The sequence below is a fragment of the Mustelus asterias genome, chromosome 13 (genome assembly GCF_964213995.1).
Source record: "Mustelus asterias chromosome 13, sMusAst1.hap1.1, whole genome shotgun sequence".
Lineage (NCBI taxonomy): Eukaryota > Metazoa > Chordata > Chondrichthyes > Carcharhiniformes > Triakidae > Mustelus > Mustelus asterias.
The window spans coordinates 96,996,124-97,023,668 of record NC_135813.1 but is presented as its reverse complement, the minus strand read 5'-3'; the positions used below and the strand labels follow the sequence as shown (position 1 = coordinate 97,023,668).

Below are 27,545 nucleotides of genomic sequence, written 5' to 3'. Positions count from 1 at the left end.
GACCGTGCCTACATTTGAAGAATGGACAGTGGGGCAGGATGTTAGAAAATATTTGTTGAAACCATCCTCCAAGAATAATAATTCAGAAAAAGAATGGAGAACATTTTTGAAAGGAAATTGTCTGGCTGGGCTTTGAGGGGAGAAAGTGGCTGTAACTGGGTAAAGCCGTGTCACAATATAACGGTAGGTTACTGTACTTTGAGTGGAACTGTACTACTCCTACAGTACAGAAGGAGGCAATTCCGCCCATCGAGCCTGCATCTACTACAATCCCACCCAGGCCCTATTCCTGCAACCCCATATACTCACCCTACTAATCCCCCTGACACTAGGGTCAATTTAGCATTACCAATCACCCTTACCTGCACATCTTTGGACTGTGGGAGGGAACCGGAGCGCCCAGAGGAAACCCACACAGACACGGGGAGACGGTGCAAATTCCACACAGACAGTGACCCGAGGCCGGAATTGAACTCGGGTCCCTAGCGCTGTGAGGTTGTAGTGCTAACCACTGTGCAACCGTGCCGCCCCCATCTGGAGCAGCATGAAAGGTACACACAAGAACACCTGGAAATGTGGCTAGTAATTCAAACTTTATCTGCATTTGTCCTAACGTACAATCACAGATGTAAACTTGAAAATGATACACAAGCTTCGTAAAATAATATTCCCTTCATTCCTGTGAACTGAATCTATTCGACTGTTGTACAGAAGTCTTTCCTACCTTTAGCTAAGAAGTCTAGCCATTGGAGGTTTAGTGCTGTTCCTTGAGTAGTCTGTTTCTCAGCCTGCAGTCAATCCCTCTGTGAGAACTGTACAAGGGAAGCAGATACAGACAGGCAGGTACACTAAGGCTGCTGCCAATTACGCTTACGGAGTGTGGATGACTCACAGAACTATTGACAGGAAAGCACAATGAGAAAGCACAATGTAATCTAATACGTTATAAAGGGCAGGACAGGGGGGAAATTATCAATGGGTCTGTGGGACAGCTACACCCACGGTAAACCACATTCAGAAGGAAAGAGCCGCCAAGAACAAAAGAATGAAGAGAGCACTTTAAAATAGTGCAACTACTTGTGTCTATCTCATTAATCCACATGATTTGAAGCTATGTGACAACTATGAAAATAATTTCGATATTAACCCTCTGGTCACTTGTTTGACAGTAATATGTCATATAACACATGTTATATTGCAGGTAAAGACACTTTCTCATGTGGTCCCAAATGTAGAATCTTTCAGGTTTAATTCCATTTTTTTGCTGAGCTACTTGGTAACAGTCATGGGGAACTACAACTGAACTCAGTGAACTTCAGCTGATGAGAGGAAAGCAGTCGTGCAGTGTTTCCACTACTGACTGCAATTCAATAATTTCTGCTGCAAAGTGATCATTTTGGGGATGCTTGATAGGCAGGATCAAACTTGGCTGAGATTAGCTGAAAAATGACCACTTGAGAAAAGTACTGGAATCTCTTGGGTTCTAATGATAGGTCACAGATCCAAAACAATACGTCTTTTTCTCTCTAACAAGGTGCTGCTGAATATTTCTAGCATTTTCTGTTTTAATTTCCGATTTCCAGAATTTTGCTTTTGTACTGGAATCTGCTGATGCCCGTGCAACCGTAGTCAGCACTCCAGGAGACAAGGGAGGAAAATAGGGAAAAAAAAAACTTGAAATAATATAAAGCAAGGATTCCCAAACTGGGGTCTGTGGGAGCCTCCTAGGGATCCATGGCAGGACAGGCACATTTGAAAAATGCTGCAGAGCTGCTTGTCTAATCAGAAAATGCTGGAAAATCTCAACAGGTCTGACAGCATCTGTGAGGAGAGAATAGAGCTAACGTTTCGAGTCTAGATGACCCTTGGTCAGAGCTAAGAGCAAAGAGATTTATACTGTTGGGGTGGGGGTGTGTGGAATTGGACAAAGGAATTGTAAGGGAGGATACAGAAGGCTGGGAAAGTGCCAAGAGTGTCCTTTAAGTGATCAGAATGCGAGAATGACAGAACAGAAGTACACGTTGTTAAAGGACTGCAGCAGTTGCATTGGGGGGGGGGGGGGGGGGGGGGGGCATGTGGAAAGGAGAGTTGGAGTGGAGAGATGGAAAAATAGAACCAAAAAAGAAGAATGATAAAAAGGATAAATGAGATGAAATGAGATGGAATAAAATAAATGGAAATGGGCTGAAGGTGGAGGAGAGAGTTCATCCTCTGAAGCTGTTGAATTCAACGTTCAGTCCAGAAGGCTGTAAAATGCCCAATCGGAAGATGAGGTGCTGTTCCTCAGGTTTGTGTAGAGTTCGTTAGAACATTGCAAAAGGCCAAGGATGGACATGTGAACAGGAGAGCCAGGTGGTGTGTTGAAGTGGCAAGCGACAGGAAGGTCTGGGTCCTGCTTGTGTTTGGTTTCTCCGATATAGAGTATACCACATTGGGAGCAGCAAATGCAATAGACCAGATTGAAGGAGGTGCATTTGAAGCGCTAATTCATCTGAAAGGAGTGTCTAGGACCTGAGACGGTGAGCAGGGAGGAGGTAAAGGGGCAAGAGTTACACATTCTACGATTGCATGAGAAGTTCCTGTGGGCAGAGGTGAGGTCTTGGGTGTGATGGAGGAGTAGACCAGGGTGTCCCAGAGAGAGCAGTCCCTGCGGAATGCTGACGGGGAGGATGAGGGGAAGATGTGTTAAATCATAGAATCCCAACGGTGCAGAAGGAGGCCATTCGGCCCATTGAGCCTGTACCGATAACAATCCCACCCCAGGCCCTATCCCCACAATCCCACACATTTAACCCGCTAATCCCTCTAATTTACACATCCCGGGACACTAAGGGCAATTTGACATGGCCAATCAACCTAACCTGCACATCTTTGGGTAATGTCATCATGCTGGAGTTGGCGGAAATGGCGGAGGATGATCCTTTGAATGTGGAGACTGGTGGGATGAAAAGTGAGGACAAGGGGGACTCTATCCTGGTTCTGGCAGGGAGTGGAGGGGGTGAGAGCAGTGGTATGGGGATGGTTTTGACACTGTTGAGAGCCCTATTAACCACAGCGGGTGGAAAACCACGATTGAGGAAGAAGGAAGACATATCGGCAGTGCAATCTTGGAAAGTGGCAGCATCTGAATAGATGTGGCAGAGGCAAAGGAACTGAGAGAATGGGATGGAGGTTTTACAGGATATAGGGTGTAAAGAGCTGTAGTCAAGATAGTTGTAGGAGTTGGTGGGCTTGTAATGGATACTAGTGGACTGTTTATCACCAGGAATGGAGATAGAGAGGTCAAGGAAGGAAAGAGAAGTGTCAGAGATGGATCATGTGAAGATGATAGAGGGGTGGAAAAGGAAGCAAAATTGATAAGTTTTTCCAAGTCTAGATGAGAGCATGAAGTGACACCGAAATAGTCATCGATGTACTGATAAAGCAGTTGTGGGAGGGGGCCGGAGTAGGACTGAAACAGGGAATGCTCCACATAAATTTTAGTTTATTTATTAGTGTCACAAGTAGGCTTATATTAACACTGCAATGAAGTTACTGTGAAAATCCCTAAAGAGTAAAAAATAACCCATAAAGAGACAGGCATAACTGGGGCCCATGCAGGTGCCCATAGCCAAACCTTTTATTTGGAGGAAGTGAGACGAGTTAAAGGAGAAATTGTTGAGTGAGAGAACTAGTTCAGCCACATGGAGGAGAGTGGTGATGAATGGGGATTGTTCAGACCTCTGTTTGAGGAAGAAGTGAAGAGCTTTGAGGCCATGGGGAATGGTGATGTAGAGGGATTGGACATCCACGGTGAAGAGGAGGCAGTTTGGGCAGGGGAACTTGAAGTCCTTGATATGACGCAGCGCATCAGAGGAATCACGGATGTAGGCGGGAAGGGACTGCTCAAGAGGAGAGAGAATGGAGTCAAGATGGGAGGAAATGAGTTCGGTGGGGCAGGAACAGGCTGACATGATGGGCCTACCGGGGCAGTCCTGTTTGTGAATTTTGGGAAGGAGGGGAATTCCTCAGGCAGTCCTTTAACAATCTGTACTTCTATTCTGCCATTCTTGCATTCTGATCACTTAATGGACACTCTTAGCACCTTCTCAGCCTTCTGTATCCTCATCTACATTCCCTTTGTCCAATCCCACACATTCCACCACCCCCCCTCCCCACCCCGATTGTATAAATCTCTGTTGATTCTCTTTGCCCTTAGATCTGATGAAGGATCATCTAGACTCGAAACGTTGGCTCTATTCTCTCCCCACAGATGCTGTCAGACCTGCTGAGATTTTCCAGCATTTTCTGCTTTTGTTTCAGATTCCAGCATCCACAGTGTTTTGCTTTTGTCTAATCAGAGACTGGCTTTGATTGGACAGGTGTGGAAAGCAGAACGATAGGAAGACAGAGTCTCAGAAAGGAACTCAGAGTGGGCACCAGAGCGTGGGCAGAGGGGGTCAAAGGGCGAGCCTCAGAGCAGGTGAGAGGGAGGGATCCAAGCAGGCCTTGGGACAAGAAAAAGAGGGGCAAGTATGAGAGAGTGAGTGAGAGTGTGTGTGTGTGTGTGAGAGGGTGAGAGTGAGAGTGAGTGAGTGAGTGAGTGAGTGAGTGAGTGAGTGAGAGTGAGAGTGAGTGAGAGAGTGAGAGAGAGTGAGAGAGAGAAAGAGAGAGAGAGTGAGAGAGAGTGAGAGAGAGTGAGAGAGAGAGTGAGTGAGAGTGAGTGAGAGAGAGTGAGAGTGAGAGAGTGAGAGAGAGTAAGAGAGAGTAAGAGAGAGAGAGAGTGAGAGAGAGAGTTGAGGCAATGAGTGAGTGAGGAATGAGGAGTGAGAGAACCAGTGAGCGAGTATGCCATAGGAGTATCAGCATTCCAGCATCATTGCTCCCATTAAAACTGACAAAAGGGAAGACTTAAATATTTTTTTAAAAAGAGATCTTTTCATATTACCCACACCTAAAGTGGGCACTACTTGCAGGAGTTAATGTTAAGGAGCCATGGGAGGGTGGCTTGGCCAAGGGTTAATGTGAAGGGGCCATGTAGCTGGTGAATATATTTGAATGTCTCTCTTCCTAATGCATGAATATAGCAAGAAAAGACTTGTGAACATTTGATTTGTGTGTTCACACCTATTTAGCGACAAAGGGACATCAACATTATGAGAATGCTTGGTGTTCACTGATGCACTTGGGAGGCCACTAGGGTTTCTGCGGTTCGAAAACTTAGAGAAACCCTGATAAAAAGAAAGAAAATTGAGTGACACCTAGTATCTATTATGGAGAGGACTATGAGTTAAACATACTACTGATGACAGATGGGAGTTACAGTTTATAGTATCTTTTATGCAACCACAAGAACAATTCAGGTGATTAATGAATCAACAGCTCAAACAGCGGCACTTACAGGAAAAAAAGTGATATGAGTTTTAACTACATGACTGAACAGGTTACAAATTCTACATTTCTTCGTAAGCATCACATATTTGTCAGCTGTCACAAGTAACAAGACAAACTAAATTTTCCGACTTGGGTCTCAATTTTCCAACAAAAAAGCCATGCATATTTCAGGTAAAACTTTCCTCAATGGAGGAACTGCCACCAGAACTGAGTTGTGGTGGACTTCTGCCCAAGGACCTAAAGTCATGACCCTTGCCTTTGCCCATTTTGCTGCACTAAAGCCAATTTGTTATTCCAGGCAGATAGATAGTCCTGATAATGCTGTTCAATGAGAAATGGAGCAATGGGCTGCAGAACAGTAGGCAAATAATCCAGTCTTGGCACAGGACTTGCACTGAAGAAAATCAGTGCAACCACTTTTTGTCTGCTTCTCTGTTGAACCAAATATTTTCACCCTGATATCAGCAATGCCTAATCTTTCAATTACAATCCTTCCCTTTTATGCACAGCCATAAATTTGCCTTGTCGCTACGTTCATTTCAGATTTTGTGTTCTCAAATAACAAACATAATTTATTTTTTTGTTAATTTCTCTCATCTCTGAAAGACATGACTTTTTGGGTTCTTGCCCAAGTGGTCATTCTACAACTGTAAATTTAGGATGATTGCTGGCAGATTATTTGACCATGGCAAGCTTTTCGGCAAAAAGCTTGATCTGATCCTAATTTACTTACTCATTCACAGGATATTTGCCCTTGACAACATGGTAGTGAACCACCTTTTTGAACCACTGTTGTTCATATGGTCTAAGTACACCCAAAGTGCTATTCAGGAGGGTACTCCAGTATTATTTACTTCCACTGCTTCCTCCGTTTGTCAGGTGCCACCAAAGGCTCAGTGATAGAGTTTAAAGTTTATTATTTAGTGTCACAAGTAGTTTACATTAATACTTCAGTGGCTGAGGCAGTCCGTCATTCGCTCGCAGCGGGATCTTATCCCGGCACTGTCAACGGTTTCCCGTTCTATGCACCCTCCGCCACTGGGAAACCCATGACAGGGGTTCACCATCAGCAGGACCAGAAGATCACACTGGTGCGTACGGTCAGAAAATTCTGGCCATTATCTTTTAGATGAGACATTAAACAGAGTCTCACTATTTTGAATAAGAGCTGGTGAGTTCTCCCCAGTGTCCTGGACAACACATTATTTGGTAGTGATCTCGCAGCTGGCTGTGGCCGTTTGATGTACACAAATTGGCTGCCATGTTTACTACAGTGTCACTATACTTCAAAAGTGCTTCATCAGCTATAAATCACTTTGGCACAATGTGAAGTCATGAAAGGTGCAATATAATAAATTCAAGTTCTTTATTATGTTGTATTTATATCAAATATTGTTTTACCAACAGACTGTGACGGTTGGAATGTCCCATTTGTCCAACTTCAGGAAATTATTTTGAGAATAGCACATAAAATAAACATTATAGGAAAATCAGCTGGAAAAATTTGTGGTGACCTCCATCTACCTCATTTGCACACACACAACCAACAAAGATAATGAAAACACCACATTGCTGTCTCAGAGCACCAAACACCCAGGTTCAATTCTGGCCTTGGATAACTGTGTGGAGTTTGTACATTCTTCATGGCAGACTGGTACAGAAGGTGAAGTCGCATGGGATCAGAGGTGAGCTGGCAAGGTGGATACAGAACTGGCTCGTCAAAGAAGACAGAGGTTAGCAGTGGAAGGGTGCGTTCTGAATGGAGGGCTGTGACAAGTGGTGTTCCTCAGGGATCAGTGTTGGGACCTTTGCTGTTTGTAATATATATATATATATAAATGATTTGGAGGAAAATGTAACTGGATTGATTAGTAAGTTTGCGGACGACACAAAGGTTGGTGGATTTGCGGATAGCGATGAGGACCATCAGAGGATACAGCAGGATATAGATCAGTTGGAGACTTGGGCGGAGAGATGGCAGATGGAGTTTAATCTGGACAAATGTGAGGTAATGCATTTTGGAAGGTCTAATACAGTTAGGAAATATACAGTAAATGGCAGAACCCTTAACAGTATTGATAGGCAAAGGGATCTGGGTGTACAGGTACACAGGTCACTGAAAGTGGCAATGCAGGTGGAGAAGGTAGTCAAGAAGGCATACGGCATGCTTGCCTTCATCAGCCGGGGCACTGAGTTTAAGAATTGGCAAGTCATGTTGCAGCTTTATAGAATCTTAGTTAGGCCACACTTGGAATATAGTGTTCAATTCTGGTCTCCACACTACCAGAAGGATGTGGAGGCTTTGGAGAGGGAACAGAAATGATTTACCAGGATGTTGCCTGGTATGGAGGGCATTAGCTATGAGGAGAGGTTGGAGAAACTTGGTTTGTTCTCACTGGAGCGACGGAGGTTGAGGGGAGACCTGATAGAAGTCTACAAGATTACGAGAGGCATGGACAGAGTGAATAGACAGTGGATGCTGCTGTACAGAGGGACCTGGGGGTTCTTGTGCATGAGACGCAAAAACCCAGTCTGCAGGTGCAACAGGTGATCAAGAAGGCAAATGGAATGTTGGTCTATATCGCAAGGGGGATAGATAATAAAAGCAGGGATGTCTTGCTACATCTGTACAGGGCATTGGTGAGGCCGCAGCTGGAATACTGTGTGCAGTATTGGTCCCCTTATTTGCGGAAGGATATATTGGCCTTGGAGGGAGTGCAGAGAAGGTTCACCATGTTGATACCAGATCTGAGGGGTGTTGATTATGAGGAGAGACTGAGCAGATTGGGTTTGTACTCGTTGGAATTTAGAAGGCTGAGGGGGGATCTTATAGAGACCTATAAGATAATGAAGGGGCTGGATAGGGTAGAGGTGGAGAGATTCTTTCCACTTAGAAAGGAAACTAGAACTAGAGGGCACAGCCTCAAAATAAAGGGGGGTCGGTTTAGGACAGAGTTGAGGAGGAACTTCTTCTCTCAGAGGGTGGTGAATCTCTGGAATTCTCTGCCCACTGAAGTGGTGGAGGCTACCTCGTTGAATATGTTTAAATCACGGATAGATGGATTCCTGATCGGTAAGGGAATTAGGGGTTATAGGGATCAGGCGGGTAAGTGGAACTGATCCACTTCAGATCAGCCATGATCTTACTGAATGGCGGGGCAGGCTCGAGGGGCTAGATGGCCTACTCCTGCTCCTATTTCTTATGTTCTTATGTCAGAAGCTTTTTCCCAGGGCGGAAGAGTCAATTGCTAGGGGACATAGGTTTAAGGTGTGAGGGGCAAGGTTTAAAGGAGATGTACGAGGCAGATGTTTTACACAGAGAGTAGTGGGTGCCTGGAACTCGTTGCCAGGGGAGGTAGTGGAAGCGGATGTGGTAGTGACTTTTAAGGAGCGTCTTGACAAGTACATGAATAGGATGGGAATAGAGGGATATGGTCCCCGGAAGGGTAGGGGGTTTTAGTTAAGTCAGGCAGCATGGTCAGTGCAGGCTTGGAGGGCCGAAGGGCCTGTTCCTGAGGTGTAATTTTCTTTGTCCATGTCCACGTGGGTTTCCTCCAGGTGCTCTGGTTTCCTCCCACAGTACAAAGATGCACAGGTTACATGGATCGGCGATGCTAAATTGTTCCTTAGTGTCCCAAAATGGGTAGGTTAGGTGGATTAGCCATGGTACATGCATGGGGTTATGGGATGGGACAGAGGAGGGCCAGGGTACGATGCTCTTTTGGAGAGTTGGTGCAGACCTGATGGGCTGAATGGCCTCTTTCTGTACTGTAGGGATTTCTATGGTTCCTCTGGACTGTGGGGAAAAGAACTGGCAATAATTCTTGTCAGATCAAATAAACCATTGTATTCTTCATTAATTAAACTCAAGTTGACACAACAACAAAATCAATTCCATATTTAGGCATCAGTCTGGCATGTGAATAATGGAACTAAAGGAAGTTCTGAACTCAGGATATGAATCACTGCACAACAGACTTAACACTTCCTGTGACTGCTTCCATGTCCTATTACTGCCAGTAGATCGGAACTCAGCATGCTCAAGATTACATCATCTCCGTACTCTCCAACTCCATCATCAAAGAGAACAAAATGAATCGTATGGAATTCCAGCACATTTTTATCTGGGTTATCAGTTGATCTGGCTGCCGCCAACAACATATTTTCTACTCTGAAGGAAAATGGAACTGAAAAAAGAAAGTGTAAGGAGTTCAGTGAAAAGTCAGTAGACTATGAAATGTTTTATATTGTGTATCCTGTCTATTCATTGATAACAGTCAATGAGTCTCCTCATCAAGTTGCCTATAGAAATCTTGCATTTTAAACTAAGTGCCATTGCTTTCAGACATTTACTGCAATAAACTGAGTAATCAACATTAATTTACTTCAGATTTCCAGTTACAACACACCCCATTGTCTCAGCGTTTGCATTTCTAATTTTATACTTTAAAAAAAATATTTGAAGATCAGAAAAACAGCTATACTAATTTAAAATTTCAATTTGCCATACTCCTGGAGGGCACAACTAAATAATACAAAACACAATCCTTTGAGTACAAAATCATGTTTATTTTTCCCATTGGTCTAGGATTGCGACTAAAAGACATGGTGGATGATTAAGGCCTAGAATACTGGAACTATGATCTGTCAAATGTTCTTGCATGCCGGTTAGTAATCAAGAACACAGCAATATTGGAATAAGCCTAAGAGCAGATCAATCTCCTCCCTGGGGATTTGACATAGAATCACATGAGCACCTTTAACTCAGAAAAATGTCATAAGGAACTTCACAGACACATCACCAAAACATGAACACTGGGCTAAGGAGGGGTGGCAAAATACTTGACCAAAGTAGGTTTTAAGAAGGACCTTAAAGTCGGAGAGGCACATACAAAAATAAACCAGATTAGTTTCCAGCAAGTCGGATTCGATGGAACAAATGGGAGAGATGCAAAATAGGCCAAAGTGAAAGGAATGCAGAGTTTGAGGGGTTCAGAGAAGGCTGTTAAGTTGAAGGAGTCACAGAATTGGAGGAAGCAATTCCACAAATGGATTTAAACACGTGGATTAGATTCAAATTTTTATACACTGAGGAACAAAAAACCAGTCTAGTTCAGCAGGGACAGAAACAATACTTAAGTAGTATGGTGTGGAATAAGGTGCAAGGAGCAGAGTTTTGAAACACGTCTGGATTATTCAACTTGAGATGATTAAGATATAGATGAGGGCTTCAGTGGCAAATATGCTGAGCCAGGATAGAAGCAAGTGACATTAGAAGCCAGGAAAGAAGCAAGTAGGCAACCTTTGATCTTCACCAAAGAGAGGGTATAGGCTGGAATTTTCCGTTCTGGAGTCCAAGTTTAAATGGTGGGCATGAAACTAGGAGAGATTTTCATTGGGCGGGGGGAAACGGGATAGCTGACAACATGTTATCTTGCACTGTTCAGCTCATTAAATATGCACCTGCAGGAGGAGGTGGGAAGTTGCCATACCCACTGTTACCTCATGGGGTCAAATGCCCAGGTGCCTTATTTAAAGGGCACCCAAACAGTCTGCACTATCTGTTCCACCTTTGCTGACCACTGCTCTACTCTTCCCTACTAACCTTTAATGCACACCTCCTGAGTCATACTGCATGCAACTTCCACTGCTATCACCCAGTCTCAAACACAGGCTGCCATTTACGGACGCTCCCAAAGAGGACAATGCAATGGCAACTAATCATTAACATGGAAGAAATCTACTTCATGAGTTGCATGCCACTTATGTGCACTGTAAAAGTGAACGTTTTAATTTCACGTTGGCAAGGAACTTAATTTGGAGGAGAAATTTATTCCAGTGAGCAAGCCTTTTTAATAAGCATCCATAACATGAAAAAGGGCTTCGCGACATTGTTCATTGGGAAGTTTGGCCCTCCTTTAAAGTCCCAAGAACATACTTACTAACATTCATCCCACCATTGGGAAATACTCCTCCTACCAAATTAAGTTGCTCAGCCGACTAAGCTTTCGGCTGTTGGTGAGACCGGAAGACTTTTAAAAAAATATTTGTTCATGGAATGTGGGAATCACTGGCTCAGTCAGTATTTGTCTATCCCTAATTGCGTTGAGAAGGTGGTGATGTGCTGCCTCCTTGAACTACTACAGTCGATGTGCTGTAGAAATACCAAGAGAGTTAGGAAGAGAGTTCCATGATTTTGACCCAGCAATAATGAAGGAACAGTGATATGGTTCCAAGTCAGGATGCTGTGTGACTTGGTCTTTCTGTGATGTTAAGTGAATAACAAAATAAGAGAATAAAGCAAATTAATTTGTGGCTGGAAAGATGGTTCAGGAAGGAGGGCTTTAGATTCCTGGGGCATTGGGACTGGACTTGGCAAGATGGGTCCTGTACAGGTTGGATGGGTTGTATCGAAATGGAGCGGGAACTTAATTGGTGACTTGGTAGTGCTTTTATAGGAGTGGTTATCTTGACAGGGCTGTAGAAACCAGGAAGTAATATTAGCTTGAATTGCTGCTTTGTCTAATTCATCTAAGGGTACTTCTTTTTTATAGGGTCCCCCCCCCCCCCGCCCACCCCCCGATCTGCAATTTAAAAAAAGATACCCACAGATAAGGGGAACCCCCTCAACCGGCACAATGACAACACGCCATTACCGCATGCACAAGGGCAAACCCCTGCCCATGGATAAGGGGAATCCCCCTCCCCACCTCAAATGGAACTTCCCAGAGGGACCCCTTGGCACTCTGCTGGGGCAATGAAAGGGAACTGGGTGGGGAAAGGGAACTGGGTGGGGGGAACATATGACAGGGAAGCCCTTTGATTTTTCTGGTTTTCTGAGTCTTGTGATATTTTGAGCTCCTGTCACTATTTGCACTTGCAGCAAACGCGGGCAAAATCGAGTCATCCTTTTGTGAGAATCTAGCCTGATTTATCTGGATCCTATTAGCATTCTCTAGGTAAGATTGTTGAGTCAGGGTTATTCCCAACATAGTCTGACTCATGTCCAAACCATTATATTTACTTTGAATTGCTTTATAATTTTATCTATCACAAATTTCTCAAATGTCGCAGATCCTCCCACAGGAAATCATCTACCTGAATTACGAAAATGCTTGCTAGTTTTTCTTCATAGTACCAACGAAACATTGCTGGATCTGCTTTTAGCTGAAGACAACCAGTTTTTAGTAGGACGGACCCAACTGAAAAATAGCATACTCTGGATGAATCATTTAGCCCATAAGCTTAGTTAGCCTCCATAGATTCTCCTCTATATCACCAACCTCTTTTGGTGGCTTTAAGAATACTGCTATTTGGAATTGTTCAAAACATACAAACATGGAACAGGAATAGGCCATTCAGCCACTCAAGCTTGATCTGCCATTTAATAAGATCATGGTTGATCTGATAGTAACCTCAATCTACATCCTATCTATCCCCTCCTTACTTCCCAAGAATCTATCCACCTTTGCCTTCAAAATATTCAAAAACTCCGCTTCCACCACCTTTTCAGAAGGAGAGTTCCAAAGACTCATGATCCTCTGAGTGAAAAAAAAATCTCATCTCTATTTTAAATGGGCAACCCCTTATTTTTAAACAGTGATCCCTAGCTCTAGATTTTCCCAGAAGAGGAAACATCCTCTCCACATCCACTCTGTCAAGAACCCCCAGGATCTTGTGTTTCAACCAAGTTGCCTCTTACACTTCTAAAGTCCAGCAGATACAAGCTTAGCCTGTCCAACGTTTCCTCATAAGAACCTACCTTCCAGGTATTAGTTTCTGAATTGTTTCTAGCGCGTTTATATTCTTTCTTAAATAAGGTGACCAGTATGTGGTCTCACTAGTGCTCTGTACAACTAAAGTATAACCTCCCAACTTTTCTTTGCAATTCCCCTCGCAATAAGTGATTCTATTCTTTCCTCATTACTTGTTGTACCTGCATACCAGCCTTGTGTGATTCATGCACTCAGACCCTTCTACACCTCAGAGCTCTACAATCTCTCACTGTTTAGATAATATGCTGCTTTTTTATTCTTCCTGTCAAAATGGACAATTTTGCATTTTCCCACATTATATTCCATTTGCCAGATCTTTGTCCAATCATTTAACCTATCTATAGCTTTCTGTAGCCTCCTTATGTCCTCTTCACAACTTATGACATCAGCATATTTGGCAACTAGTCCTCCACTACATTCATCTAAGTAATTTAAATAAATTGTAAACATTTGAGGTCCCAGCACTAATCACTGTGGAACACTGCTCATTACACCTTGCCAACATGAAAAAGATCCATTTATGCCTACTCTCTGCTTCCTGTAATCAGCCAATCAGATTCACTAAATGGAATTGAAAAACATGAAGATAATCATGGGAAGGAGACTTCCCGAACATAATTTCAAACAATTCTTTTTAAATGAATGAAGTGGATTTAGGCAAAGATATGTATTCGCAAGCCACTCAATTCAAGTGCGATTAGGGATAAGCAACAAATGCTGGCCAGCCAGTAATGCCCACATCCCATGAATTAATAATTTAAAAAATGAACTCGGTGGTAAAACTGCCCATTTCATGAACAGTGCATGGAGGCTAATTTGAGTGGCCATTTTATAAAATGAGTAGATTTGCAAATTGGGTGTAACATATACACATCTGAGCAAAATTAACCTGATTATTACTTACAACTACGAGGTATTTAACATGCATCAACACAACTTATTAGATACAAACAATCCCAGGATAATAGTGGGGGATTCAGCTATGGTAATGCCAATTAAATGTCATGGGGAAATGGTTAGATCCTGTGACATATTTGTAAACAGGTAGTGCACGTCACTATTTACCATTTATGTTAGTCAATCTCAAGAGAAAATGGTCATTATTTTACCAGTGTTTGATACCTTTGTGATTCTATTTCTCTGACTATTCTCCCTTGTTTCCAGGCTGAAACTTTCTCCAAGGACATTTAATTATAAAATTAAACCATAATTAAAGCGAACATAGGAATTTATAACAGAAAAATTACCATTAAAGTGTAACAAAACGTGACAGCTAAAATCAAATTATTGAGAAAGGAAATGCATGTCTTTGCAGAATTTTTAAATAAATTATTTTTTAAATACGTAAATATTAGGAGAGCAATCAAACTGAGATCTGTATGTCCATTTGTTGGTGACCATGGTTGGCATTTCTAATATTCTGGAGGAAAACCTTGACATGAAGAGATATGTGCATCTCTGGCGCAGTTGTATTTGAACAAGTTGCCAGTGTTTGTGATTACTATGATGAGGAGAGAACTGCATGTCAACCATTTTAACAGAGAGCAACCACTATCAGATGAAATATGAACACAGATGTAAAATTGTGTTCTGTTACATACCATACCCATGAATCCAAGGTCAAGTGCAGTATGCATCCCTGTATTTACATTTCAACATAACAGAGAATATTTATTGACTGATGTCATCCGAAGTGCTTGGTGAAGATAAAAATTTCCTTAACTAGAAAATCTAGTATATATTCAGCAAATACAATATTTTTAAACTTTAAACTAAATTTCTGCAGATTTTTTTTTCTTACATGATACACTGGAGCTCATTAAAAATTAGCGACAATTATCAGGTGGTCCAAGTTACTGGGCAGTCAACCAAAAGCACAGTAATAGTATGTGTGCTGAATGTCTTGTTAAAATTATGCATTTCCAAGTAACATTTTGACAACTTACAAAAAATACTGCAGTAAAGCAGCTTCTAATAAAATCAAATAATAACATCCACAACAGAGCTATGTGTGATTAAGCATCCTACAAGTCTACCAACTTGTAATTAGGATTTACAAATCACTTCCTTTCTGGCAGCCAGCATATGCCATTCAAACTGAAAACGACATATACTTGCAGAAACAATAGCCATAGAGAACCTGGACCTTGATTTGCTCTGGCTTAGCTCAATGTTGCATGCCTGCATTTTTACCAAAAGCTTAGATTTCAGTTCAAATAATCTTGAATCAAATTTCCTGGTATTTCTATGATTTTAAGATTTTTAAGATAATTTCTAAAATTCGAACCTCAGCCAGAAAGAGGTGCAGTTTTAACTTTTTAAAATGCATGCAGTAAATAAATAAATTGCATTAAATCTGTACTGAGAACAAATAAGAATTTCCAGTTCTATGATAAATAATGTTTCCTTGGATTTAAAGAATGATGCTTGACTGGGAGTGGGTAAGGAAGCAGAGTAATCAGGTTTATGAACAATTGTTACAGTAATTTTGTCCCACTGATACAACCTTAATCTTCTACGACTTTACTGAAATTGTTTAATGGTCTTATTATACATATGCTTTTTGTGCACCCCATCACTTCTTTTATCCCTCCACTGATACCTGTGCCCCGAGCTCCAAGATCTGAGTTTTTCTTTCTTAACACCTCGGCCTCTTGACATTTCTTTCCTCTTTGAAAACTTCCTTTAATATAATCTATTTAATCAAACTTTTGGTCAATCCTCTTACTATTTCATTCTTTGGCTTGGTATCCATTTTTTATTACTCCATTGTGAAGCACTCTTGGAACTTTAACTTCAAAGTTGCTGTAGCCCAGGTCAAGATGAACTTCATACTTCCAAAACATTCAAATTAATTTGATAACAGAAACTGAATTATTCGCAGAAATAACCCTGTACATGAAAGTAGAGATGTCTCCCATCAGCACCAATCATAGTGGCAATCTAATAACAGTACCAGGAACAGCTAGCCTGTCAAAGCAAATGGCAATGAAGCTACCTACATCAAACAACAACAGATGCCACAGCAATTCATCTTTGGCAAATTATCAAATCGTATCACGTTGCCAATTCAAAGCAAACTTCAAGGATCACTTAATTTAGAAGGCAAGCCAAACTTTTACTTTTCCTCTCCTTTGATCCTGATTCATTTTTATGATCGGAAAGAAACATACAAAATTTTAAAACTGGTGGTTCTGAATTCATATCTTTGAGGTGGTTTATTTTTAAAAGCAATCATCAAAATGGTTAAAAACCTGCATAACACAGAGAAATGAAACTAGATTATTAATTATGTTAATAAAATACTCACTCGTCTTTGAAAAACACTTTCCTTGTGTTTGGTGGGTAGGTCCTTGCTTGACCATGTTGTCGATGATGCCATGTCCAGCCGGTAAGTGCCAGCTGTTCTTTCAGTTTGCAATGCTCTGCCATGTACTAGCAGGTCAATTGGCTTGTCTGCAATGGATGCAGCTGAAGAAATAGATCATTGGTTAACATAGTAGACGAGGAGCTATGGAACACAATCCTAAATTGCTTAGATTAACTCATGTATCAATGATCAGAAAACACAACATGATACTAACAGTTAGGCTCAGAAATAGCTGGGTGTCAGCCTGCGCTCACTGGTAATAATCTCCCTTCTGAGTCAGAAGGTTATGAGTTGAAGTCCCACTCAAGAGACTTGAGCACAAAATCTAGGTGGACATTTCAGTGCAGTCCTGAAGAAAGCATTGCACCATGGCAATACTGTCTTCAAATTTGATTTTTGATTTGATTTATTATTGTCACATGTATTAAAAGTATTGTTTCTTGCACGCTATACAGACAAAACATACATTTTATAGAGAAGGAAACGAGAGAGTGCAGAATGTAGTGTTACAGTCATAGCTAGGGTGTAGAGAAAGATCAACTTAATGCAAGGCAAGTCCATTCAAAAGTCTGACAGCAGAAGAGAAGAAGCTGTTCTTGAGTCGGTTGGTTCGTGACCTCAGACTTTTGTATCTTTTTCCCGATGGAAGAAGGTGGAAGAGAGAATGTCCGGGGTGCGTGGGATCCTTAATTATGCTGGCTGCTTTGCCAAGGCAGCGGTCAATGAATGGGAGGCTGGTTGCATGATGGATTGGACTACATTCACGACCTTTTGTAGTTCCTTGCGGTCTTGGGCAGAGCAGGAGCCATACAAGCTGTGACACAACCAGAAAGAATGCTTTCTGTGGTGCATCTGTAAAAGTTGGTGAGAGTCGTAGCTGACATGCCAAATTTCCTTAGTCTCCTGAGAAGGTAGAGGCGTTGGGGGGCTTTCTTAACTATAGTGTCGGCATGGGGGACCAGGACAGATTGTTGGTGATCTGGACACCTAAAAGCTTGAAGCTCTCGACCCTTTCTACTTCGTTCCTGTTGATGTAGACAGGGGCATGTTCTCCTTTACACTTCCTAAAGTTGATGACAATCTCCTTCGTTTTGTTGACATTGAGGCAGAGATTATTGTTGCCACACCAGTTCACCAGATTCTCTATCTCATTCCTATCCTCTGTCTCGTCATTGTTTGAGATCCGACCCACTACGGTGGTGTCATCAGCAAACTTGAAAATCGAATTGGAGGAGAATTTGGCCACACAGTCATAGGTGTATAAGTAGTATAGTAGGGGGCTGAGAACACAGCCTTATGAGGCACCGGTGTTGAGGATGATCGTGGAGGAGGTGTTGTTGCCTATCCTTACTGATTATGGTCTGTGAGTTAGGAAGTTCAGGATCCAGTCGCAGAGGGAGGTGCCGCGGAGTTTGGCGATGAGTTTTGTGGCAATAATAGTGTTGAAGGTTGAGGTTAGTCAATTAATAGGAGTCTGACATAGGTGTCCTTATTATCTAGATGTTCCAGGGTTGAGTGCAGGGCCAGGGAAATGGCGTCTGCTGTGGACCTGTTGCGGCAGTAGGCAAACTGTAGTGGATCCAGGTAGTCTGGAATTGATTGGTGCCATGACGAGCCTTTCGAAAACACTTCATAATGATGGATATCAGAGCCACCGGCCGATAGTCATTAAGGCACGCTGCTTGGTTTTTCTTAGGTACCAGGATGATGGTCGTCTTCTTGAAGCAGATAGGGACCTCAGATTGTTGTAAAGAGAGGTTGAAGATATCTGTGAATACCCGCGCCAGCTGATCTGCACAGGATCTGAGTGCTCGTCTGAGTACTCCATCCGGGCCAGTCGCTTTCCGTGGGTGAAATGAAATAATAAACAGAGACCCAACCACTCACTCAGGTGGAAATAAGATGTTCTGGCAATATTCAAAGAACAAGGGAGTTCACAGAGTGTAATAACCAGCATTGATTCCTAAATCCAAGATTTATTTCAACAGATTGTCTGGTCATTTTTTAATTGTTGTGTATTGGAGCCTTGATATTGATTGCCCATTACCCTACCAGTGATCATGCTTAAGAGTACTTTATCAACTGCATTAAGCGCTAACCTGTACAGATAATAAAGTCTCCATGTTCTTATCACAAATCTGTATTATGACAGCTAATCTCAACTGGGATGGTATTATGGGTGCTATAGCAGTCCACAGAATTCCTCTCAAAGGGTGGAAAAAAACAGTTGGAATTCCTGTGCCTGACTGCTGTCTGATAATTCTTGAGATCTACACTTTTAAACTTGACAATTGCTTTCTTTAAAAGACAGGTTTGTTGGAGAGGAATTTTGTGGTCAAGTACTGACCATAACAACTTATGGATAATTCCCCTTGGTTTCAATCCTTTCCCCAACTCTAATTCTTGAAACTCAGATTTTCTAGTATGGGGTTATAACATTTTCACAGGGCAATGATGCCAAACAAAATGTAACAATAGACAAATTATTTGCCACTCAAACATAACAAATCTGCAGGTGTCACATGGACACAAGCACAATAATAATAAAATCTCATCTGAATATAAATGTGCATGAGTATACAAATTAACCCACCTTCAATTTCCTGTTCACGGAGTTTGCGAATGGCAGCTCTAATCAGTTTACGCTCCTCATATTCACCTGCATTTCGGAGCTGTTGAAGCATAAAAATGATCATCAGGTTCACTAAATGGAATTGAAAAACATGAAGCTAATAATGGAAAGAAAACATCCTAAACATAATTTCAAACAATTCTTTTTAAATGGATAAAGTGGATTTAGGCTAACATATATATAAACATATATAAAACAACAAACATCTTTTCTCTCAATCCGGCAATCTCCATCTCTCTTTCAGCTGCAGATTGACAACTTTTAGGGCAATAGTTGGAAGTTATGTAGAACGGTCTCTCTTTTCACATTGTCTTTATTCCAAAAGGTACAGCTTTTTTTGCATTTATACAACTACTTCACATTTCTCTCCTCCTCTCTGACTCTAAACACCAACAGCACTTTGGTCATCTCCTAGATGGGGGTCCATCTGGTTGCGTTGAACCAAATGGAGTGTTGAGTCAGGAAGCTGAGCCAATTGAGTGCAAGGGCACGCATCCCGGGTCGGGAAGGATCGGCAGTTGAAGCAAGAGAGGAATAGTGTACAGTTACATAGTTATTCCTATTTGTAGATATTGTTATTTGGGAGGACGTTTATGCCATTTTATTCCAACCAGGATTTTTCACTTTGCCAGGATTGCCACTGGCTGATCCCTACCCATCCACATCTCCACGAAAATGCCCTATCTGTCACAACGACCACAACTTCTGGGGCTATCATGTAGAAGGTAACTTGAGGCTCCCAGTAAGGCATAAATGGCCTTGAGATCTCCCTGGGAAGGAGAGGTTTGAGTGTGGTCTGCTCTCATTCCAGTCATCCCCAAACACAAAACATTTGGCTGAAGGCCAAAACATAGCAGGCTAGCATGATAACATACCAACATGCCAAGCCTTTGGATTGACTACAACAAATACTTGGAAGATTTATCTGCTCATAGAACTGAATCTTGCTCAACTTACACAATTGTTACTGACATGCAAATAGTGCAGCAGTTGAGGGGATATCTGATCCATAGACCAACAAACTCTAACTAGAAAATAACAGATTATTGTCAGTGGACTGCATGACAAAATGCCAACAGCTTCACACTGCACAGGATCACATAACCAGCTTTTTTCACCACTGTCTACCTTCCCCATTAAGAGTTTTAACAACACCAGGTTAAAGTCCAACAGGTTTATTTGGTAGAAAATGCCATTAGCTTTCGGAGCGCTGCTCCTTCGTCAGATGGAGTGGATATCTGCTCATAACCAAGACATACAGAGACACAAAGTCAAGTTACAGAATACGGATTAGAATGAGAAACTTTACAGCTAATCAAGTCTTAAAGATACAGACAATGTGAGTGGAGAGAGCATTAGGCACAGGTTAAAGAAATGTGTATTGTCTCCAGACAGGACAGCCAGTGAGATTCTGCAGGTCCAGGCAAGCTGTGGGGGTTACCGATAGTGTGACATGAACCCAAGATCCCGGTTGAGGCCGAGGTCATGTGTGCGGAACTTGGCTATCAATTTCTGCTCAGCGACTCTGCGCTGTCGTGTGTCGTGAAGGCTGCCTTGGAGAACGCTTACCCGAAGATCAGAGGTTGAATGCCCGTGACCGCTGAAGTGCTCCCCCACAGGAAGAGAACAGTCTTGCCTGGTGGTTGTCAAGCGGTGTTCATTCATCCGTTGTCGTAGCGTCTGCATGGTTTCCCCAATGTACCATGCCTCGGGACATCCTTTCCTGCAGCGTATCAGGTAGACAACGTTGGCCGAGTTGCAAGAGTATGTACCGTGAAACTGGTGGATGGTGTTTTCACGTGAGATGATGGCACCCGTGTCGATGATCCGGCACGTCTTGCAGAGGTTGCTGTGGCAGGGTTGTGTGGTGTCGTGGTCACTGTTCTCCTTAAGGCTGGGTAGTTTGCTGCGGACAATGGTCTGTTTGAGGTTGCATGGTTGTTTGAAGGCAAGAAGTGGGGGTGTGGGGATGGCCTTGGCGAGATGTTCGTCTTCATCAATGACATGTTGAAGGCTCCGGAGGAGATGCCGTCCAGTACTTCCCCGCTCCGGGGAAGTACTGGACGACGAAGGGTACTCTGTCCACCGTATCCTGTGTTTGTCTTCTGAGGAGGCCGGTGCGGTTTTTCGCTGTGGCGCGTCAGAACTGTCAATCGATGAGTCGAGCGCCACATCCTGTTCTTATGAGGGCATCTTTCAGCGTTTGGAGGTGTCTGTTGTGATCCTCCTCATCCGAGCAGATCCTGTGTATATGGAGGGCTTGTCCGTAGGGGATGGCTTCTTTAACGTGTTTAGGGTGGAAGCTGGAGAAGTGGAGCATCGTGAGATTATCGGTGAGCTTGCGGTACAGTTAGGTGCTGAGGTGACCGCCCTTAATGGAGATTCGTGTGTCCAAGAATGCAACCGATTCCGGAGAGTAGTCCATGGTGAGTCTGATGGTGGGATGGAACTTGTTGATGTCATCATACAGTTGTTTCAGTGATTGTTCACCATGAGTCCAAAGGAAGAAAATGTCATTGATGTATCTAGTGTATAGCATCGGTTAAATGTCTTATGCGGTGAAGAAGTCTTGTTCGAACCTATGCATGAAGATGTTGGCATATTGAGGTGCGAATTTGGTCCCCATGGCTGTTCCGTGTGTCTGGATGAAGAACTGGTTGGTGAAGGTGAAGACATTGTGGTCCAGGATGAAGCGGATGAGTTGTAAAATTGCATCTGGAAACTGGCAGTTGTCGGCGTTGAGTACTGAGGCCGTTGCAGCAATGTCATCATCGTGGGGGATGCTGATGTAGAGTGCCGAGACATCCATTGTGATGAGGAGTGCTCCTGGGCAAACTACCCAACCTTCAGGAGAACAGTGACCACGACATCACACAACCCTGCCACAGCAATCACTGCAAGACGTGTCGGATCATCGACACGGATGCCATCATCTCACGTGAGAACACCATCTACGGAGGTACACGGTACCTACTCTTGCAACCCGGCCAACGTTGTCTACCTGATACGCTGCAGGAAAGGATGTCCCAAGGCATGGTACATTGGGGAAACCATGCAGACGCTACGACAACGGATGAATGAACACCGCTCGACAATCACCAGGCAAGACTGTTCTCTTCCTGTGGGGGAGCACTTCAGCGGTCACGGGCATTCAGCCTCTGATCTTCGAGTAAGCGTTCTCCAAGGCGGCCTTCACCACACACGACAGCCCAGAGTCGCTGAGCAGAAACTGATAGCCAAGTTCCGCACACATGACCACGGCCTCAACCGGGATCTTGGGTGCATGTCACACTATGCGTAACCTCCAGAGCTTGCCTGGACCTGCAGAATCTCACTGGCTGGAGACAATACACATTTCTTTAACCTGTGCCTAATGCTCTCTCCACTCACATTGTCTGTATCTTTAAGACTTGATTAGCTGTAAAGATTCGCATTCTAATCAGTATTCTGTAACTTGAGTTTGTGATTCTGTATGCCTTACTTATGAGCAGATATCCACTCCATCTGACGAAGGAGCAGCGCTCCGAAAGCTAATGGCATTTTCTACCAAATAAACCTGTTGGACTTTAGCCTGATGTTGTTAAAACCCTTACTGTGTTTACCCCAGTCCAACGCCGGCATCTCCACATCATACCTTCCCCATGGCAGGTGCAATTGGCAATTCAAATTCAATGAAGAATTTATACTCTGTCCTACTGTTCTCCAAATCATTGCTCCAACACATTGATACAGCTTAATCTGAATTAATGGCAAGTTGATGTTTGTTTTCTTTATCTCTTTCTTCCCTCTCTTGAGCAAATGCCTTTGTTTAATGGTGTGTGCATAAAGCACAAATCTTGCTGTTGCAAAAACAAATGGCAGGATTTTCTGGCCATTCTCGTCAGTGGGATCTTCCGGTCCTCTGCCACAGCAATCCTCTGCCGCAGGTTCCTAGCTGCAGAGGCTGCGATCAATAAGAAACTGAAATCAATGGGAAAAGCTGTCCATAGTTTAGGATCAAGTGCGGTAATAAAAAAAAAGTTGAACTCAATACATCTGAATTTAAAATCAGAACTTTAATAATTATTACTCAGATCTAAACAGCTTAAATCTTGTTACATTACAAACATTTTACAGCATCTTCCTGTTGTATTTTAAAAGATTCCAGATCCATTCCAGTCACTTCTTATTTCTCAGCTCCCCACTAAGTGGGAATTCCACTCATATCATTTAACTCAATGACTCAACTGGCTTCCTGAATGAACATTAATATGTAACTGTATCACACATCCTGATATTATTTGCAAGATTATCAAAACACTGAAGGGCTGTTATTTAGCAGGATCAAACTTCAAATGTTAGTTCGTGTTGATATGCAGAAATCCCCTTGACCTCTATTAATTCATGGTTATAAATTATAGTTTTCCCAAGAGACAAGGATCAGATATTTTTAAATTTTTTAATGGATACAAATTAAGTTGGGCTGCAATGATAAGGGTACATGCTACATATTGGGGGCGGAGCGGGAAGGCGATTGTCTTCAGTTGCTCCTCGTCAGATGTCCAGAGCAATACACAAAGTGATGGTTACGTCCACAGCCAGTGATCCATGGAGATAGAGCACATGGCGTAATCTTGAAGCTTTCCATAATTGGGAAGCACCAGAGGTATTGGGGTGCATTACCAACCTGGAGAACATCATCTCAATTTTAGTAAGTTTCCTTTATATTCTTGTTTATTCTGTTATAGTTCATTGATGGTGTCCCTTGAAGAAGGCACTCATTATCTTATTTTTATTAATAAAAACATATGATCGGTTGACCAAAGTGTCAGGGTAACCCTTAGGAGGGGACAAATGGAAGTCAGTGCATTAAAATGTGGAACAGTCACAGCTACCCGTGAGTTACAAGGTCCCAATTCAGCATAGGGCATTCCATGTATCACAGTAGTGCAGTAGTTCCCAGACTATGGGTTACCGCCCCAACTGGGATCACAGAAACAATTAATAGGATCGCAAGTGCCCCATCCTCCAAGACTCCACCCCACACTGGCATTAAGCTTGAATAATGTCCAGCCTTCCCTTGACTTGCTCATCTCTTGGTCTCTCCCTCTCCAGGTCAGGGGCTCCTGCCCATGGCCATTTTACTGAGTCTCCAAGCCCAACCCCAACCACAAACCCAGTATTGATGCCTCCATTGCAGAGCTGCGGTCTATCTGAGACCCATACTGGTGCTGCAGAACAACCTGGGCTCCAACCTCAGCTACCTCAAGACATTCAACCTGCATTTCTGCTTCTTCCTGGAAGAGGTCTGTGAACTGGAGTTGCTCAGGCAAATAATGGACTGATGAGGACAGAAGGTATCATTTTCACGAAGTACTTTAAAAACACAGATTTTCATATTTGTGTGATACGTTGATCCAAAATACACAAACTTTAATAATTATACACTGAATGTTACAATGCTGCTTTATTACCTCTGTTCTTATATGTTATTTCTGATTTGCTTTTGTTGGAAGGTGGGATTGCATTAATTTTCAAGTGTTAAAATGGATTGGAAAATAGTTTGGCAAGTGCTATTGGAAAATAGTTTGGCAAGTGCTGTGGTAGTGACAATAATTTAAATACCATTTAAAGTAAATTTTAGAACAAATATGTTTTTGTTAGTTAATGAGAGTACATGACCTGCTGCCCCACTCAAATATGATAAGACTGCAGGATAGCTCCCTCTTTAGGCAATGTATGGAATGGCACTGTACAAGCAACACAACAGCACTGAATTCAGGTCCCAAAAACAAACAGCATTTAGTGGGTTGACCTTTCACAATGGCACTGTTTAATCTGGTTCCAGTATCTTAGAAGGAGAATCAAAGACCCAAATCTTTGGAGATCTGTGATTCTGCTAGTAAGTAAGGGAGCCATATTAAATAGTAGTATAAATGTGGGCCTCTGGTTCACACAAGTTCCAAAATTTGAACAGGGACAAGTATAAAAACTGTTTGTTCATGCGAAAGCTTTGCAGTCAAAAAGGAGAGTGACTCACCAGAACACATAGGAAAGTTCCATTAATGAGCTCATTGCAGATTATGATATTTTATTTGCGATGTTAGTGCTGAACATCAATGAACATTCCCACTGCCGACCTAATGATGGAAGGAAGGTCATTGATGAAGCAGTTGAAGATGGTTGAGCCTAGGACACTACCCTGAAGAACTCCTGCAGTGACATCCTGGTACTGAGATGATTCACCTCCAAGAACGACAATCATCTTTCTTTGTGCTAGGCATTCCACCCGATTCCCATTGACTCAAATTTTGCTGGGGTTCCTTGAAGTCTTATTCAGATGCTACTTTGGTGTCATAGACAGTCATTCTCACCTCACCTCTGGAGTTCAGCTCTTTTGTCCATGTTTAAACCAAGGCTGAAATGAGGTCAGGAGCTGAGTGACCCTGGCAAGACCCAAACTGAGTATCAGCAAGTAGGTTATTGCTAAATAGGTGCCACTTGATAGTACTTCTGATGACCCATTCCATCACCTTACTGATGATCAAGAATAGACCGATGGGGCAATAACTGGCTGGGTTGGATTTGTCCTGCTTTTTGTGTACAGGGCATAAATGGGCAAATTTTCCTCATTGCTGGATAGATACCAGTTGTTTAGTTGAAGCTGTACTCGAACAGCTTGACTAGGGACATGGCGAGTTTTGGAGCACATCTATTGCCGGAATATTGTCAGGACCCATAGCCTTTGTAGTATCCAATGCCTTCAACTGTTTCTTGGTATCACATTGAGTGAATCGAATTGACTGAAGACTGGCAACTGTGATGCTGAGGACCTCCGGAGGAGACCAAGATCAATTGTCCACTTGGCATTTTTTTGATTTGATTAATGTCACATGTACTGGGATACTGTGAAAAGTATTGTTTCTTGTGCACGATACAGATAAAACATACCGTTCATAAAGTACATAGGGGAGAAGGAAAGGATAGGGTGCAGAATATAGTGTTGCAGTTACAGGTACGGTGAAGAGAAAGATCAGCTTAATATATGATAGGAGTCAATGGATGGAAGACTGGTTTGCATGATGGACTGGGCTATGTTCACAACTCTTTGTAGTTTCTTATGGTCTTGGTCAGAGCAGGAGCCATATCAAGCCGATTTTGGCTGAAGATTGTTGCAAATTCTTCAGCCTTATCTTTTGCACTGAAGTGCTGTTGGACTCTTCCATCATTGAGGATGAGAATATTTACAACACTTCCTCCTCCAGTGAGTTGTTCAATTGTCCATCACCATTCACAACTGGATGTGGCAGGTCCAGATTCAACGCTGAGGACTTCCAGGGCCATTCCCTCAACTGCATACAAGTCTGCCATCACCTCTGATAGGTCTGTCCTGTCAGTGGGACAGGACATATCGAAGGATGGTGATTGAGATATCCGAGACCTTGACAGAAAGGTACGATTCAGTGAATGTAACTTTGTCATGCTGTCTTTTTTTTAAATTAATGCTTTTATTGAGGGTTTTGCATTTCTCCACAAGATGCAACAAATGCCCAAAATCTCACATGTGCATACAGAAAAGACCAGCAAATATTCAAAGGGTTCAGATTATCAATCATTATAATCTCTGCAGTCAGCAGAATGAGTGGGGAATCTCAGGTAACAGGGTAAAGCCAGCAGCACATAGCACCATGGTGCACCCCCTGCTCCACAAGATAACAAAGACAGAGCTATACAATATATGGGATCTCTTTTGGGGTAAAATACAATCAATTGGGACCTAACTCAGCATCCCAAGACCTTCAAGCAATGAAAGAATACCTGAAAAAAAAAGCAACATCAGGATACCGCCATCATTACAGGACGTGGAGTGGCAGTGTACACTCTCATATACAGCAACCAATAAGCCCAAGATTCTTACACCATGTCAAGACTCAAAACACAACAGACCTCACTCTGGGTGGCACAGTGGTTAGCACTGCTGCCTTACAGCTCCAGGGACCCGGGTTCGAATCCCAGCTTGGGTCACTGTCTGTGTGGAGTTGCACGTTCTCCTCGTGTCTGCGTGGGTTTCCTCCGGGTGCTCCAGTTTCCTCCCACAGTCCAAAGATGTGCGGGTTAGGTGGATTGGCCATGCTAAAATTGCCCCTTAGTGTCCTGAGATGCGTAGGTTAGAGGGATTAGCCGGTAAATGTGTAGGGATACGGGGGTAGGGCCTGGGTGGGATTGTGGTCAGTGCAGACTCGATGGGCCAAATGGCCTCTTTCTGCACTGTAGGGTTTCTATGATTTTATGATTCACTCTTCTCCAGCCCTATTAGAGGCACCATTAAGGCCCCACCATCACCAGAAAACATAAATCATTTTCCACCAAGGAAACCCTACTGACAAGAAGAAAAGTCCTCAAGACACCCATCAAC

At 42.8% G+C, this 27,545-nt stretch overlaps 1 protein-coding gene across 2 annotated transcripts in view; it reads right to left on the bottom strand.

Moving 5' to 3' along the window:
* The window catches only part of smtnb (smoothelin b), a 347,775-nt gene that overhangs the window by 218,825 nt on the left and 101,405 nt on the right, over positions 1-27,545 (bottom strand). For both annotated transcript variants that reach the window (XM_078227351.1, XM_078227352.1), the window contains exons 4-5: positions 19,112-19,190; positions 16,459-16,619 (exon numbers count right to left, since the gene is read on the bottom strand). In XM_078227351.1, the coding sequence (XP_078083477.1) occupies positions 16,459-16,619; positions 19,112-19,190 (240 nt within the window). The remainder of the gene's footprint in view (positions 1-16,458; positions 16,620-19,111; positions 19,191-27,545) is intronic.